The sequence below is a fragment of the Cariama cristata genome, unplaced genomic scaffold, assembly GCF_000690535.1.
Source record: "Cariama cristata isolate BGI_N322 unplaced genomic scaffold, ASM69053v1 scaffold6257, whole genome shotgun sequence".
NCBI lineage: Eukaryota > Metazoa > Chordata > Aves > Cariamiformes > Cariamidae > Cariama > Cariama cristata.
Window position 1 is genome coordinate 1 of NW_009625985.1, and position 15,237 is coordinate 15,237.

General features: G+C 40.4%; 1 protein-coding gene across 1 annotated transcript in view; it reads left to right on the plus strand.

Annotated features, from left to right (window-relative positions):
• The first annotated feature begins 5,596 nt into the window (after positions 1–5,596).
• Positions 5,597–15,237, plus strand: part of NPC1 (Niemann-Pick disease, type C1) — a 22,740-nt gene continuing 13,099 nt past the window's right edge. Inside the window, exons 1-9 of the mRNA XM_009703825.1 lie at positions 5,597–5,620; positions 6,955–7,077; positions 8,358–8,464; positions 9,061–9,236; positions 10,161–10,328; positions 10,971–11,220; positions 13,350–13,426; positions 14,084–14,454; positions 14,830–15,056. Coding sequence (XP_009702127.1) covers positions 5,597–5,620; positions 6,955–7,077; positions 8,358–8,464; positions 9,061–9,236; positions 10,161–10,328; positions 10,971–11,220; positions 13,350–13,426; positions 14,084–14,454; positions 14,830–15,056 — 1,523 coding nt within the window. The remainder of the gene's footprint in view (positions 5,621–6,954; positions 7,078–8,357; positions 8,465–9,060; positions 9,237–10,160; positions 10,329–10,970; positions 11,221–13,349; positions 13,427–14,083; positions 14,455–14,829; positions 15,057–15,237) is intronic.

Sequence of the window (15,237 nt, forward strand, 5' to 3'; positions counted from 1 at the left end):
TGTCCCGTCAGCGGCCCGGTGGGGGTTAGGCCGCTGGGCTCAGGGCGGTACCGGGGTGTCCACCCCTTGTCCCGGGGGGGGCTCTCCCTCCTCTTTTCCCCTCACTCCTCGATCGGCGCCGGGCGGGACGGAGGCGAGGGCCGGAGTGCGGGACAGCCCGGTGACACAGCAGGCCCGTCTGGGGGCACCGGCGGCGCGAAAGCGGGTGTGCTCGGGCTTGGCTGACTTCAGGTTCAGCCCGGTCCTGGTCCCCTGTTAATGCGCACAGCAGCAGCAGCTGTCCGGGATGGCCCGTCCGTCTGCCCCGGTTATGCAATGCCCTGTGCGTGTGAGGAGCTGTGCAGTCACATGTTCGTGCAGGGGCTTGCATAGGACCTCGGTGTCTGGTTCGGTTTGCTTGGGGTGTTTCTTATGCTGGGTGACAGCTCCCTGGAGGTGATTGTCTGTGGTAAGAGCTGGTATTTATTGATGTGCCAGTATTAAGACTACATCTTTCCTTAAGAGCTAGAATAAATTGGACTTCTTGATAATTTAGGGAAAAAAAATACTGTAAAACCTTCACTTCTTTCTTCTCAGTCATGTTTTGTTTATGTTGTAGTCCAAGATAGGCGTGAGATACTCCACATTCCTCTGGAGAAACAGGGAGTGTCTTGTAGGTCTTAGTGGCTTGGTTTTTTTTTTTTTCCCTCTCTAACCAACTTGGAAATACACTCTCTAGGTCAAGTTTTATGCTTAACACTTTTTAAAGTCACAAGTTTGTCATCCTATGTGTGTGCTGAGGTTCTCCTGTTCTCATATGTTCTTGAAACAACTTTTAAAGAGCTTGAACAGAGAACTAGGAATTCATTCTTCTATTGCCACTGGAGAAGCTGATTGTTTTGTAATGACTCATGATTTCCAGGTGGATAGGTAACAGATTTCACACCTTACCAACACTCCTTTATGTGATGTTTTTTGGAGGGAGATACCGCCTTGTGGCAATGAGGTGTGTCCTAGGCTGGTAAGGAAATGACAAGTTGTTTTTCTTTAGGTGACAGAAGGATACTGAGCTAGAGAAGCTTGAAACAAGTTCCCCTAAGTTTTAGGGGATCCTTGTAGAGGATGTGGCTTTGTGGTCCATACGAAGTAAACATTGCAAAATTACTTTAGCCATGCAGGTTTCAGTTTTGTAATGTAAGGCGGCAAAAATTTGACTTATTTTGCCATTAACTCTTATTTTACAGCCTAACACTCCACAAAGTGGACCTTGATATCTTTCAAAGAGGTGTTCCTTTAGTTAGACTAAGTCTATACAGTGTTAAATGCTTGCAGAAGAGCAGCATTGTGAAGGTGAACTTATTCTCTCCCTGAAGTATATCAGTAGTGTAATGTTTTCATGCTTTTGGCTGTGGTGTGTATAAACCAAAGTGCCATACGTCATGTTTCTTCTTTTTAAAGAAGTCAGCTGACTAGAGTGATGTTTCAGTTTGCAGTCGTTCCATTACGTACACTTTCACAATGAACTTGAAGTGTTCAGCCTGTATAGGATGTGTCTTTCCCTCTGAACAGTGCATGGCACAAGATTTGTGTGAGCTAACCTGTTACTAGTTGATAGTTAACTACCCATTAATGCCATCTAAGGACTACATTAAAAATCTTGACTCCTTTAGTCCTGTTTCTGAATGTGGACTTACAGGAGGATGAAGTCTTGAAACTCTTCTTGTTTTCGTAAGAATGTCCTAATACACTGGATGGCATCTTATGTGCTTAATGGCAGCTGTTTCAGTTGATCTTTGTACAATTATACTAAAACACAAGTTGTCAAACTAGCAGCTAAGCAAGGTTGGACACAGGTTTCCTATAAGCAGCTAGGATCCCAAGCTGTAGGATATATTTGAGTTTCTGAAATCCTGTGGAAAGATGTTAATGGCAGGTGCTGCTCTGTCTCAGACTTGCCTGGTGGCCTGCAGTGCAGTGTTACCTGACCTTGGGCACGAAGTTCTGAAGTGCCTGTGTGGAGCAGCTTGCTTGGGAGGGATGGCAATGTCGCTTTGGAACAAGACAGTAACCACTTTGCTGAAGTGACTTCCTGGAAAATCAGGAGTGACTTCTTCATAGTCCTTCTGGATGGAAAGTGAGGAAGCCTTCTTAGAAGGGGAGAGGTGACTGAAGGGAGTGACTGGTAGAATTGAATAGTACTTTGCTGGGCAGTAGACAAAACAATCTAAGTGTTGTGCAGTGTTATTACTGTTCCTCTGCAGGGTGTCAGAGGTATTTTGGTGCAGATGTCCTTAGTTGCAGGCAGCTGCTAGCTCGGGGCCCTGTGCTTTCTCATCATGCATGCAGTAAGTGTGTATTTTCTCAGTAAGTAGCTGTCAGCTGATGCCAGCTTGCTCCCACAAATACTGAACTATTACCTTTATTGAAACTTTCTCTTCCTACTTGATCTTGACTTTCCTGTGAAGTGTGCTTGGATAACTCCAGAACCTGAAGTTTGCCTGACCAGGAGCAGCTAATGATTTTTCTGTCTGAAAGGGAACAGTCCTGAGTAAAGGAACAAGAGGACCTTGGCAGACAAAGCTTGTCTCTGAATTGGCTGCATCTGAACAAGTTGCTGAAAGACAGAGTAACAGTAAGAATTAAACCTGTAGTTTCCTTTGGTCCCTGGACCTCCTCCTCTCGTAGGACGGGCTGTGAGGTAATGTGCACAACTTTCTGGGGCAGATCTGCAATCTTGACCTGGTCACCTGTGTCCATAAACCAGTCTTGCTGTTTATTAAGGGTAATGTGGTGTTGTGTTTCCCTAGAACTCAATTTCTCAACCTAGTGGGCAGTACCAGCTGTTAAGTGTGGTGTGGATCAGATATTAAGGGAGTGGGGTGGGGGGAAGAGTATGCTGTTTCCTGGAATCTTTCTTCTTGCCCTGCAAGATTCCAGATGTACCATCCTAGATGAAGGAAGGGGAAACAGCTGTATCTGATGCTGTTGCCTTTTCCATACATTAGTAATCTTAATTTGGAGAGCCAAACAATGTTCACTTGTCATCTGGTATTTGCAAGACTACAAATAGTTGCTCTTTCTGTATACAACACCATCGTTGTTCTTTGCTTAACAGCTACGTATTCATTGTTGGTGATGGCTAATGTTGCTGGAAGCATTGAAGGTTATTGATTTGTTTCAACATGCAGTTGAAGAAACTTGGACTGAAGTAAATGTGTTTATGATCTGTTGGAACACTAGTTTTATTACAAACAAATGATAATGCCTGGGAACCAGAAAGCTGTAACAGAAACTTTGTAGAATGTTAATGGTCGTGAAATGCCCATACTTGCTCATGTGCAAGTTCTTTATTAGGGCTCCTGGAGCTCTGACCTGAGGTGAAATTTCTATTTAAATGGAATAAGCCTAACACAAGTAGGAATACACTTTTCTGAACTCTGGGAATGTATTGAAGGCTAGTGTTAGTGTACTGCCAGATGCTTTCTAAGCTGTGCTGGAGGCAGGAGGAAATAGCCTTAATCTAAGATTATGTTGCTGTTGCTTTGCAAAGTAATTAGGGAAGTCCCGTTTTAAAATATGATGCACTTAGTAATGTGACTTTAAAAAACCAACAAAACCAAACCTGTGTTAGACTTATGGAGTATGTTGCCTTCTTTAGAAGGCAGTTGGGCTAAACACAGCATTTCGCTGTTAATTTTGGGGCTAGGAGGGTTTTCACCCGTTTAAGAAAGAAAATTGTTCACTTGAATCTTAAGCGACTTGCTAGTCTGACTATGCAAGCAGTACCTCTGTTAACTGTGACTTATTTACAACCATGCTTACTCATCCCTATCTCTTCCTGCTAGTGTAGGAATGTTCTGAAAGAATGGAAAGAGCAAAGTACTTGTCTTATTCTGTCACTTAATCTAGCTTTTACTAGAGGGTTTTTGGGTGAAGAACTTCCAGCTGGATCTTATCAGTGGTGATGGAGTAGTTACTTAGTTACTTGTAGTATCCCTGAATACTGTCTGAACCCTAGGAGACCAGCCCTCTCCCCGGTTGTGTGGCTGACTCAGTAGTGAACATGCTATTGACTTGTTAATGTCCGAGAGCTGTGTTGGTAACTTTAGGCTGCTGACTTCAAATGATTTGGTGGTTTTTAGGCTTATTGACTTGATTCAACCGCTGTAATCAAGGATCACCAAAGCTTACCTGTGGAACAGGTTACAGGGAACAAATTCAGACTTATTAGTGAGATCCTGCTAGGTCATGGCATAAATATGTAATCTTGGATTGTCTCTGAGATTGCATTCTTGGTGTTAATACTGAAATAAAGTGTTCAAACTTGTAGTTCTAGTTCTAAGTGCTCTTCTAGTAGTTAAAAGTAACTGTTTAGAAAAGCTGAACAGATGAAAGTTTGAGTGATAAACATGTTGATTTTTTTCATTGTAGGTTTTATCGATGTGGAACTTCAGTAATATGGTTCTAAATTCTTTATTCAAATTACAAGTGTAAACTAATGCTAGGGTGAAAAGCCTCATCTTGCTTTATTTTCTTGTGTGCTTAGCTGAATACTTTTTGGTGCATGGCCATGTGTCATGTGCAAGTAAGTTCCTTGATGTTTTGTCCTGAAAAGATGGCAAAAGGCCTTGTAGGTAAGTTTATAGACATAATACAGCTTGTATTTATTTTGTATCTGTGTAGTTATAACCAAGGAAGTGTTACCTTGAAATACAGATAACACTTTTAAAACAATAGAACTATCAGTCAGCCTGATGTGGTAGCTGAAATTTACTTTTTCTGTGTAAGAAGTGCTCTGATAAGGTTGTGGTTTTTTGTAACTGGTGACTGCATTGCCAGTTTTCCTGTGCTTTCCACTCTGGAAGAAGCAAAGTCTTTCTGAAAAGAGTAGGTTGATAATTTTGTGGATTTTAAAAATTAAGAGGTGTTATATAACAAGCCTTGGTGAAGCACTGAAAATGTTTTTTAGAAAGTGTTCATAGAAAGTATGATTACAAACCACTCTAGACTAAACATGGAAGCCGGCTTGATACCAAAGAAGTATCTAATTCTGTTCTCATGAGCAGTAGTAAGCAGCTCAAAATTCTTTGCCCTTTTCAAAATTATTTGCCCTTTTGCAAGAATAGCAGTGAATCTGTGCTTGCTCTTGGAGAGATGATTAATTCTCTTCTGACACTGATACATACGAACACTAACCTGTCTTTCCTCACTAGCAGATTGCTATTAAAACTGAGGTATATAGGTGCAAGGAAGCAGAGATGAAGATGGTAACTTATAAATTTTCATCAAAGAAGTGTTAGCTTCTTAGATTAATTTGATGCATGAACAAATGTACCATGTAGTTTCTGTAAATAGTCTCCAAGTTACGGGAATTTAACTTTTTGTCTTATGCTGGCGTTAAACATGCAGTGTTTACAAGTGCAATCTTAAGGGGTGCATTCCATCTAGTATGTAAGAATATGGTGACGCTTTGCAGCTGGTTACAGGTTTAGCTAGAAGAAATGCTAGAGCAGACGAATGAAATAGTGATCTGGGTGAGTGGTAGTTAAACTGACTTTGGACCTGGCTTATAGTGAGTAACTTAGAATTGTTTTCCCTTTAATTTAGCCTAGGCAACATGGCCCAATTCAAACAGGGTCAGGTAAATTGGTGATGCTTATTGTCTTTTAAAAAAACAAACAACCCCAAACCAAATCAATTACTGATGTACTTCTTGAAGAACTGTGAGTGGTGTTCAGGGCAAAATGGATGCTGTGGAGGCATTGTCATTCTGGGTATCTCTTGCCCATTATGAATACAGCCTTTCAGGGGCCTCTCTGGTCAGTAAACAGTATTATTCACGGTCAAGCGCAAAGCACAGCAGTCTGTCCTTGCAGTGTAAGCATATGGTGTTTCTACAAATGCTAGGTCAAGGTTGTTCAGGAGATAAAAATATGTCAGTTATCTCTCAAACTGTACCATGCAAACTTCTGATCAGAGCTGGCAGAAGTGTAGTAAATGTTTGTGCAGTCTGTTTTCCACTTGCAGCCCAGGTGCATAGGAAAACCTTGGAGCTGTCTTAAAGCTTTTACTGTAAATAACTCGTTATTGCATTAAATGTTTTAATTTTCGGAATAAATATTTTGGTTTAGCATTTCAGATGACTCCTTGTGAGTACCGCTGAACAAAAATGAGGCTTGCAAGGTGCCACTGTCCTTTTTCAATTTCCTTTGTTTTATGCATATAAATGATTGCTGAATTTTTCAATAGTCCCTTAAATCAAAACATCTTTAAAATGAGACTTGAAGCTTTTTTCTTTTTACTTAGCACTGTAAGTCCATTTAAATGTTGCATGCTTAGGCCTGAAAGTGGTGATGGAGAGCATCCTTTGAGATTGTGACAATACACGGCATTCTATGGCAAGTGCAGAGATGTGAAGTTGTTTCAAAATCCTGTCTATGCTGCTACTTCCTCAATCTGCCGCTGTAAGTGACTGAGTTTGCAAGAAGGATTAAAAGGTGGCATGGCAAGAGGAACTGAAATATTGCATATAAGCAATGCCCTTCTCTCCACGTACACTGACTCATGTGCTCTGAAGTGATGGTTTAACCCATTAATCATGTGCATTGTCTTTCATGAACAAATTATTTTCTACGTCACCTTGTATTTGGCAGTGCTTTTCAAGTATTGATATAGGTTTTTTTCTTAAATAACTCTTATACTTGGTCTTAAGTATAGACAGTGCAGTTCCCATTTCTAGACTGGGCAAGGAAGGGTGGGGAGCTGAGCTGGAAATCGGTGGTGATGTGTACCGCATCAAAAAACCATGCTTTTGTTAAGGAGTGTTTTATGCGGTACATGCTGATGTTTAAATGATGAGGAAATTATCTCATCTGGATTGTAAATAACTTTTGGAATGGTAGCACATAAACTCTGCAATAGCTGAGGAATTTGGCAACTATTCTTGCAGTTAATCAGTTATCTTGTGTTGATTAGGTACTTCCACAACTGTGTGTCTGGTATGGAGAATGTGGAGTTGCTTCTGGAGACAAGAGATATAACTGTGCTTATGATGGACCACCAATAGCACTACCAGAAGATGGCTATGACTTAATGCAGGTGAGCTTCTTTTGGAGGTCTGCTGCTAAAAAATAATTCTCCTGTGCTGCTTAGTTCTGTGTAGGGTTCTGTTGGACCTGCAGTATGACCTTTAGCTTTCTTAGCTTAACTTGACGAGAAAGTGAGCAGATTGTCTCTGATTTCTCAGGTACGGCTTGTAGCCCCAGCTGTGCAAAGGTAATAGACCTCAGTTTCTCTTCAGAGATATGAGAAGACTCCAAAACATGTGATTACAGGCTTTCGCAAACATAACCTTAAATATAGGATTGGTTCACTTGCCTGCATATTTTCCTGACTGGTTTGAGCACTCTTTAGTCAGTATTGTCCTTTAGAGATCAGAAGGGCATAATTGTGGAATGTATTGTAGTTTGGGAGAGTCCTAAAAAAAACAGTCTAAATCATGTTTTCCATGAGATGATCATTCCTGATCCCTTCCTTAAATAGGAAGGCAGTAACTGACACTCGTTCAAATGGAGCAAACTTGGACAAAGTCCAGTCTCCTTAGCTGTGCCTAATGTGAGACTGTATTCCCTTATCTGGGCTTTAGCTGTCAAAGTGAACAAAACCACAGTCAAAATAGTTTGTGTATTTGATGCACAATATAGGATGATATTGCCAGACTTGCCTTCTGGCAGATAATAGTTCAAAACTTTAAAGTGTGAAATTATAGCTGTAGAGCTAAACAAGGGTTTGGCTGGTGGCAGGAATGACTTAAATATGTAGGTGAGCTGACTACTGTTTTGTGCTGTTTCTGAAGACTTAATGTACAGTTCTTGTGTGTTACTATCTGCTATACTTGTATTAAATGCGTATAAGCTGAACTTCTATAAACTGAACATGAAAACTCTTCCAGGTAATGCATGATTTTGTGGTTAGTGGCTTGCCTTCGGAGATTTTAGAATCTAATACTATCCAGAAGGTATACTAGAGGATAAGCTGCAGAAATACTTTCAACTTAGAGGACAACACATGTTGTTTATCTTACTAATAGACTCTCAAATACCATTATCATTCTATATATAGACCCTGGTGACTAAAGATCATCTGAAGGAGCTTTTTAAAAGGAAGTGATGCCTTGAATAAAAGAAGTGGTTCTTCTCCCTACTCTCTAAAAAATCTCACTGGTTAGACTGATTTTTTTTTTCTATGCATCTGCCACAGCAACAGCTGCTACCTTCTGAAATGTGCCGCAGCAGAACCCATAACTATAATGAGTTCTGAAATCTTAAACATGCTTTTGCTTCCTTCCCCCCCTGTTCTCAATACTGTTTTTATTTAAGGAACTCTGTCCGGGTTTATTCTTCGGCAATGTTAGCACTTGCTGTGATGTTCATCAGCTTCAGACTTTGAAAAACAACTTGCAGTTGCCTCTGCAGTTTCTTTCCAGGTATGCTAATGAATGGCAAAGGAACTAGAGCTTTGTAACATAATAAGAAAGCACATTAAGACTCTTCTGGTCAAGTAGACTGTAGAAAAGGTGGCAATTTCATTTAAAGGCTTGTTGGAGCAAGCTTTTGGAGAAACTTCCTCATCTATATCAAGAGGCTTTAATTTCGTGGAAACAATTACTTGCAATCTGGATTGAGTTAGTTGATAGAATAGACGTTACCTTAGTTTGTCTCAAGCTACTGTATTTGTAATGAAGCCTTCAGAAGAGGGTGACATAAAGTGCTGTTCAGTCTCGTTCTAACAGAAGTCATCCTGCTGGCAGCAGTTTTTTCTTTCAAATTCTAGTCAAATTCTACTTGTATCTGCTATTTGAAGTAGCCAATTTTGCTAGTGAATGATGTTGATGCTGCTGATAAGTATTAAGCACTTTTAAGCACCAACTAATGTTGTATTGCTGATTAAAACTTGCAGAATTTAAATATTTTACTCTGTCACTCCAAGCAGAATATTTATACTTGCTGTGTAGGTCAAATCAGATATGCCTTACATCTGTACCTCTTAATCTGACTGCTGTTCATTGACTTTCCTACCCAGATGTCCATCATGTTTTTACAACTTGATAAACCTCTTCTGTGAACTGACTTGCAGTCCAAATCAGTCTGACTTTTTGAATGTTACAAACACCATACCTTATTATGATCCAATTTTAAAAGAGAACAAAAGTAGCATTACAGAGCTGCAGTACTTTATTGGAGAACGCTTTGCAAATGGTGAGTAAACAGTGTGTTAATATACCTAACCTTGTGTCAAGGTATCAAGACCAGTGCTTTCTCGGGAAGAACTGGGAGGGGGAAGCATCTCTTTAACTGTCTTTTTGAAGTTTGAGGCTTCAAATAGATACCACCGGCAGGTCCCTCTTGAAACTGCTGGATGCTAACTTCTGCCTGGGTAGGAGACATAACACTGACACTTTAATAACAGTGTTACTGAACACTCCGCTGAGACTGGGCAGCTATATGAATGGTTAATAGCCAATAACCCTAACGACTTTAACTTCAGAAAAACAAAGTTGTAGCCAAATACTGAATGTCCAAAGCCTACCTGATACTGAAACTGTCTGGCAAGTATGATAGTGAAGTTTGTACACAGTGCACTACAATGGTTCTCTACAAGGCACTCACTCAGCTTGAAATGGGCTGTTCTAGTCCTTTATCAAATCCAAAGATTTTTTTTTCTAAGAACGAAGAAATTTGGGTTGTATTTTGGTCTTATAGCAAGCTTGAAGCATTAATTTAGTCTTTGTACACTTTGTGCAGTAACCTTTAATAAAGTTGAGACACTTGAAAGTCATATATGACCTACAGGTCAAAAGTACCTTAAATATTTGTCATATCTTTCCCTGAAGGGAATTTCGTATCAAGTACTGTTCCCTCTCAAACAATAAAGTAGGTTCTAGCGTAGTGCAGATTCTGGTGGTCTAATCATACTAAGATAGCTGTAACAAAGCATTGCAACCTTGAATACTGTAAATACAACTGAAAGCATTATTTCACTATCTTAAGATGTTTCCTTTTGAAAGCTCTAAGCATGTTCATTGAACTTGGTGAGTCTGTAATTATTGGAAATACTTGGAATGCTCACTCAAATTGTAACATTGGTTTAATGAGTCTTCTGTCTTCTTGTACTCTTCCTAGCAATGTATAATGCCTGCAAAGATGTGGAGGCTCCATCAAGTAATGTTAAAGCGCTGGGGCTCCTGTGTGGGAAGGATGTCAAGGACTGCAATGCAACCAACTGGATTGAGTACATGTTTAGTAAGGATAATGGACAAACTCCTTTCAGTATTATTCCTGTCTTTTCAGGTAAGAAACTGAATAGTCCTTGCCTCTGAAGCTTCTGTCAAAGGCTGTGTGCTATAGCTAGTATACTGGTTTGTTAAACAGCTGCCCAGCAATGAATGTCTGCAGTCAGAGGCTTTCAAAGCAATGTAAGATAATCAGTTTATCTTTTTTGATTTCTGCTTGGAAGTCATACTTTGCACTTGCTTTGTATGCAGCTTCTTGGTGAATAGGTCTTTCAAAATCATTAAGTGATAGACTGAGCTTAGGCAACTGAATAGCTTATATTCCTTGGGAAACTAGGGCAGTACCCTGATCCTTTAGGATTTCCCTGTAAGGAAATTGTTAGACATATCACAATCTGAACAGATGAGGGGGATGACAAATCATTGCTGGGATGATAGAAGTATGTGCTTATTAGTTTTACGGACTGAAGTGTTCTAAAACTTGATCAGTCATTTAGTTATTAGACAACTGTAAATGGTTGGTACCTGCCATGGAAAAAGCGGTGGCTTCTTCAGCTGTAAGACCAAGAAAAGCTACTCTATGTAGAGGCTAAGGGCTTTCATAGAAAGGGTTAACTCATTTAACTGGGAAGCTTGTGTTGTGAAGGTCTGAATTTTTACCAGATAATAAACTGGCTCTGCAACTTGTGGTTTGTCATAGATGTTCCTGTCTATGGAATGAATCCTATGAACAATGCTACCAAAGGCTGTAATGAGTCTATGGATGATTCGACAGGACCATGCAGCTGTCAGGACTGTTCGATTGTTTGTGGTCCAAAACCTAACCCCCCTCCATTGCCTGCTCCTTGGCTTTTGTTTGGTTTGGATGCTGTGTATGTCATCATGTGGATTTCCTACATGGGATTTCTACTCATATTTTTTGCACTGATTTTTGGAGTCTGGTGTTACAGGTAAAGCATTCCAACTGCTCAGCTCTGAGAGTCACTTGCCTTTTCCGTGAAAACTTTCCCTGAAAACTTCCTTCCCTGAAAATTGCCCACGACGGAATGCTTATGTCTCGACTTTTGGCTGAGTGAAGAAGTAATGTTCTGTAGCAGATGCTTATGCTTACAGGGAGTGTTCTAACGCCTAAAACCATATGGTAGAAAGTGAGTGCAGAAGTCAGCTTAGTTGATGTGCAACTCTCATAGCATCCCTAGCTACAGCATCAAATACATGAATCTACAACTTTCATAAGCAAGAACTTGAGAAAGTATGCAAAAGTCTGGGGAAATGCATGTATCTGCTTCATCTGATTGACACTAAGACTTTACTTTGTGGTAAAGTCTCAGTTTGGCTGTGTCTGTTCTTGGATGGTATGCATTAGGATCTTCATAAGCAAGAACTTGAGAAACATGCATTTCCCCAGACTTTTGCATCTATCTGCTTCATCTGATTGACACTAAGCCTTTGTGGTAAAGTCTCAGTTTGGCTATGTCTGTTCTTGGATGGTATGCATTAGGATACCGGAGCACTGCCTTCCAGGAGCGGTGAACTGCCTTCGTACTCAAATGTCAAACTTCTGTGGAAGCTGTGGGGTTTGACAATGCTTAAGACTAGGACTTCTCTGGAGGCTGTGGGGTTTGACAATGCTTAAGACTAGATCAGTATGCTAATAAACTAGTAACTTGGAGAACCCATGTGACTAAAAAATGCAATCCTGTTCTCTTCCTCAAATCTCTTGTTCCTTAGGCTGTAATTGGAACAAGCTGGAAAATTGCAGTGATGGAGAGACCTGTTTACTACATGCAGTGTTTCAGTAAAACCTCCATTGCTTCTGGCTGTTAGATGTGCAACAAAGTGTTTAACACACCATACTTCGTCAGGAGATGTGGCTGAGGGGGAAGGAATCACTAAAAGTTTGACCTAAAGATAATAGGGTTGTAGGAACTCAATTCAGGATCATTGAGAGAGTGTGAAATCTAGTATTGCTATAGTATTACTATAGAAATCTATAGTAGATGCAATCATAACATAGTTTTCCTGCAGACTAATACTTAAAACAAAACAATCACTGCCCTATTGCAAGTTAAATCATGAATACCTTTCCCTAGTCTTCTGTTTTGGAAAAAAAAAAGCTGAGCTTCTAGTAATTATAGCCTTTTGTAAGGTAAGAGGCAGCAAGCCAGCTTCTCTGTGCTATGCAATACTCACTAGTAAAGTGCACAGGTAGCTGTAGCTGTAAATGCTTTGGTGTGGGTGTGCTAGCAATATGGAGCAGTGGAAGCCTATTAGTATTTCTTAATAACATCTTCCAGAGGCTTCCACTATCTAATATCCTTAAGTATGGTGGTACTTTTCAGTGCAACTTTAATGTTGTTCAGTTATGACCAGGAATCTGAAATTCTTGTATAATAAGAATTAAATCTGTATGGAAAAGGATAGTGGGCTCAACAAACTTATGACGTGCTCAGCAGCCTTATCTTACTGGGCAATGTGCATAGTAAACTACATGAAACGGTAAGGGTGTTTGAGATGTCTGGATCATATCCCAAAACATCCTGCCATAATTGGAGGTCTGATTAGATTACCATGAGGAGGCTATTGAACTTATCTCCTGCTCTGGGTATTGGGAACAAGTATAAGCAATATAGGGTTAAGTGTTCTGTGCTATAACTTGGCTGTCTTCAGGACAGGAAAAAGGTACCTTACTTTCCCCATTTCTTCAGGCTAAGTAGGTGTAACTTAAGCAGTTTGACTAAAAGTAAAATATTTCTAATGTAAAAATCTCTTGCAAACGTTATCACTTTAAGTTATGATCAATTTAAAGATATTCTGTATGCTGTATACATAAAGAACGAGTGCTTGATCCAAGATGGAAAAGTTTATTAAGACAACTTAACAGCCATGCCAGCTGTTCCGAAGGATTATAAAGCTGGAGACTGCTGTCTTGAGTGGGTGGGTGTAGGGGGAACATGATGCATATAAATTCTGGAGGAGTCAAATATCAAATTTATTACTAGCACTGGACTCTTGCTGTACAAACCCCAAAAGATACCTTTTTGGGGCAGCCGGGTAACGTAGCTTTTTTGTCTTGCAGGAGGCAGCACTTTGTCTCAGAGTACACACCAATTGACAGCAATATAGCCTTGTCTGTGAATTCCCATCGTGACAATGGTACGTCTTGGATAAGAGTAACAGATTTATGAAGAACTCAAGTGCATCCTCTTCCTGTGGATGAGCCCTGGAATTTTAGCATTGTTAGGCCATATAATCCATTCTTACAGGGCTTTATTTCAGTCTTTTGGCCAGTATCTTCTTTTAGAGCAGTACTTAACCCTGTTTTGCTGGATGCTGAAAGCCCTGGGTGCACAGTTTATGGATCTAGCTATGCTAATAGAAAGTTCTGGAGTGCTTTGTAGCTGGGGGCGGAGGGATGACATGATGCTAAAATCGATTTGATCACATTCTGGCCCATCCATGTATCAGTTCAAAGCATGCTATGAAAGAACTGTAGTTTAATTTGTGTAGCAGCTAAGGCAGCTCATTTTAATGCCTATGTGTCTTTTAGCTGCTTCCTGCTTTTACTTGCTGTGCATACTGCTGCCAAAGACAATCTTACTTTAGAAGGGGCAGTGTTAGGTACAAGCTGGTTTCTACCCCCATGACCACAGCCAAGGCTTGGTCCCTGGGTCTGACCGTCAGTGTAGACATAGGTTCTGGTGCTTACTACGGAGAGAGCTAGAATAAAATTTCATCTTTCCTAGTTGCCTTCAAGAAAAAGCTGCTTAACTGACTTCTCGGACATTTACTGTTTACTTCTTGCTCTTACAGGGAAAATTACCTGTGGTGAAAAGCTTGGTGAAAGGTTTGAGAATGGCCTAAGGATGACATTCACATCATGGGGGGCTTTCTGTGTCAGAAATCCACGTCCTGTTATCCTCTTCTCTGTGGTCTTCATAGCAATGTGCTGCTCAGGTTTCGTATATGTTAAAGCAACTACAAACCCTGTAGATCTCTGGTCAGCCCCAAGCAGCCAAGCTCGCAGGGAGAAGGAGTACTTTGACGCACACTTTGGGCCTTTCTTTCGGACTGAACAACTGATTATTCAAGCACCAAACAGCCATCCAGACACCTATTCACCTTACCCATCAGGAGCAGATGTACCTTTTGGGCCTCCACTTACCAAAGACATTCTCCATCAGGTAACTGGGACTTTGCAAGAGCAAAGACCTAAACATACCTAACAAGTATAACCATATGAGTTGGCTTCCATCTGTAATGCTATGTGTCCATCAAAACAATCACTAGATATTTGTATTAAAAATCCTAGCCTTACTGTAAAAGCTTTTTGCTGAAAACCTTTCTGTTAGAGGTAAATTGGCAAGCTAAGTCCCAGTAAGTATTCTTAATAATAGGTTTAGTAATGTGCTTCTGTTGATGTGTGCCACTGTCTCTGGAAACTGATGGGAATATAGTATGCACTCAAGTCCTGTCCTGCAAGGGAAGTGCTTTCTTGTGCTGCTCTTAAACTATGGTTTGATTTGTGTGTCTTTGTTTTTGTTTTTTTTTTTTCCAAGGTACTGGATTTGCAGGATGCTATTGTCAACATAACTGCTTCTTTTGACAATGAGACTGTAATGCTGAAAGACATTTGCCTGGCTCCTCTTGCTCCCTACAACAACAACTGCACTATTCTAAGTGTACTCAACTACTTTCAGAACAGTCATTCTGTTCTAGATCACACTGTTGGGGATGAGTTCTTTGTCTATGCTGACTACCACACTCACTTCTTATATTGTGTTCGGTAAGCAATACAATTACACGTTTTTCTCAGACTGTAGGCCAACTAGATCTTTGTCTCACTGGCAAGCAAAACTAGCTAGTTCTCACTGCCCCCTTGAACATCTCCTTACTCCTTTTTAAACTCACAATACTATGTGGAACTGCAGATTAGTATAGATTGCTTGTGTTTCTGTGTCTTAGTA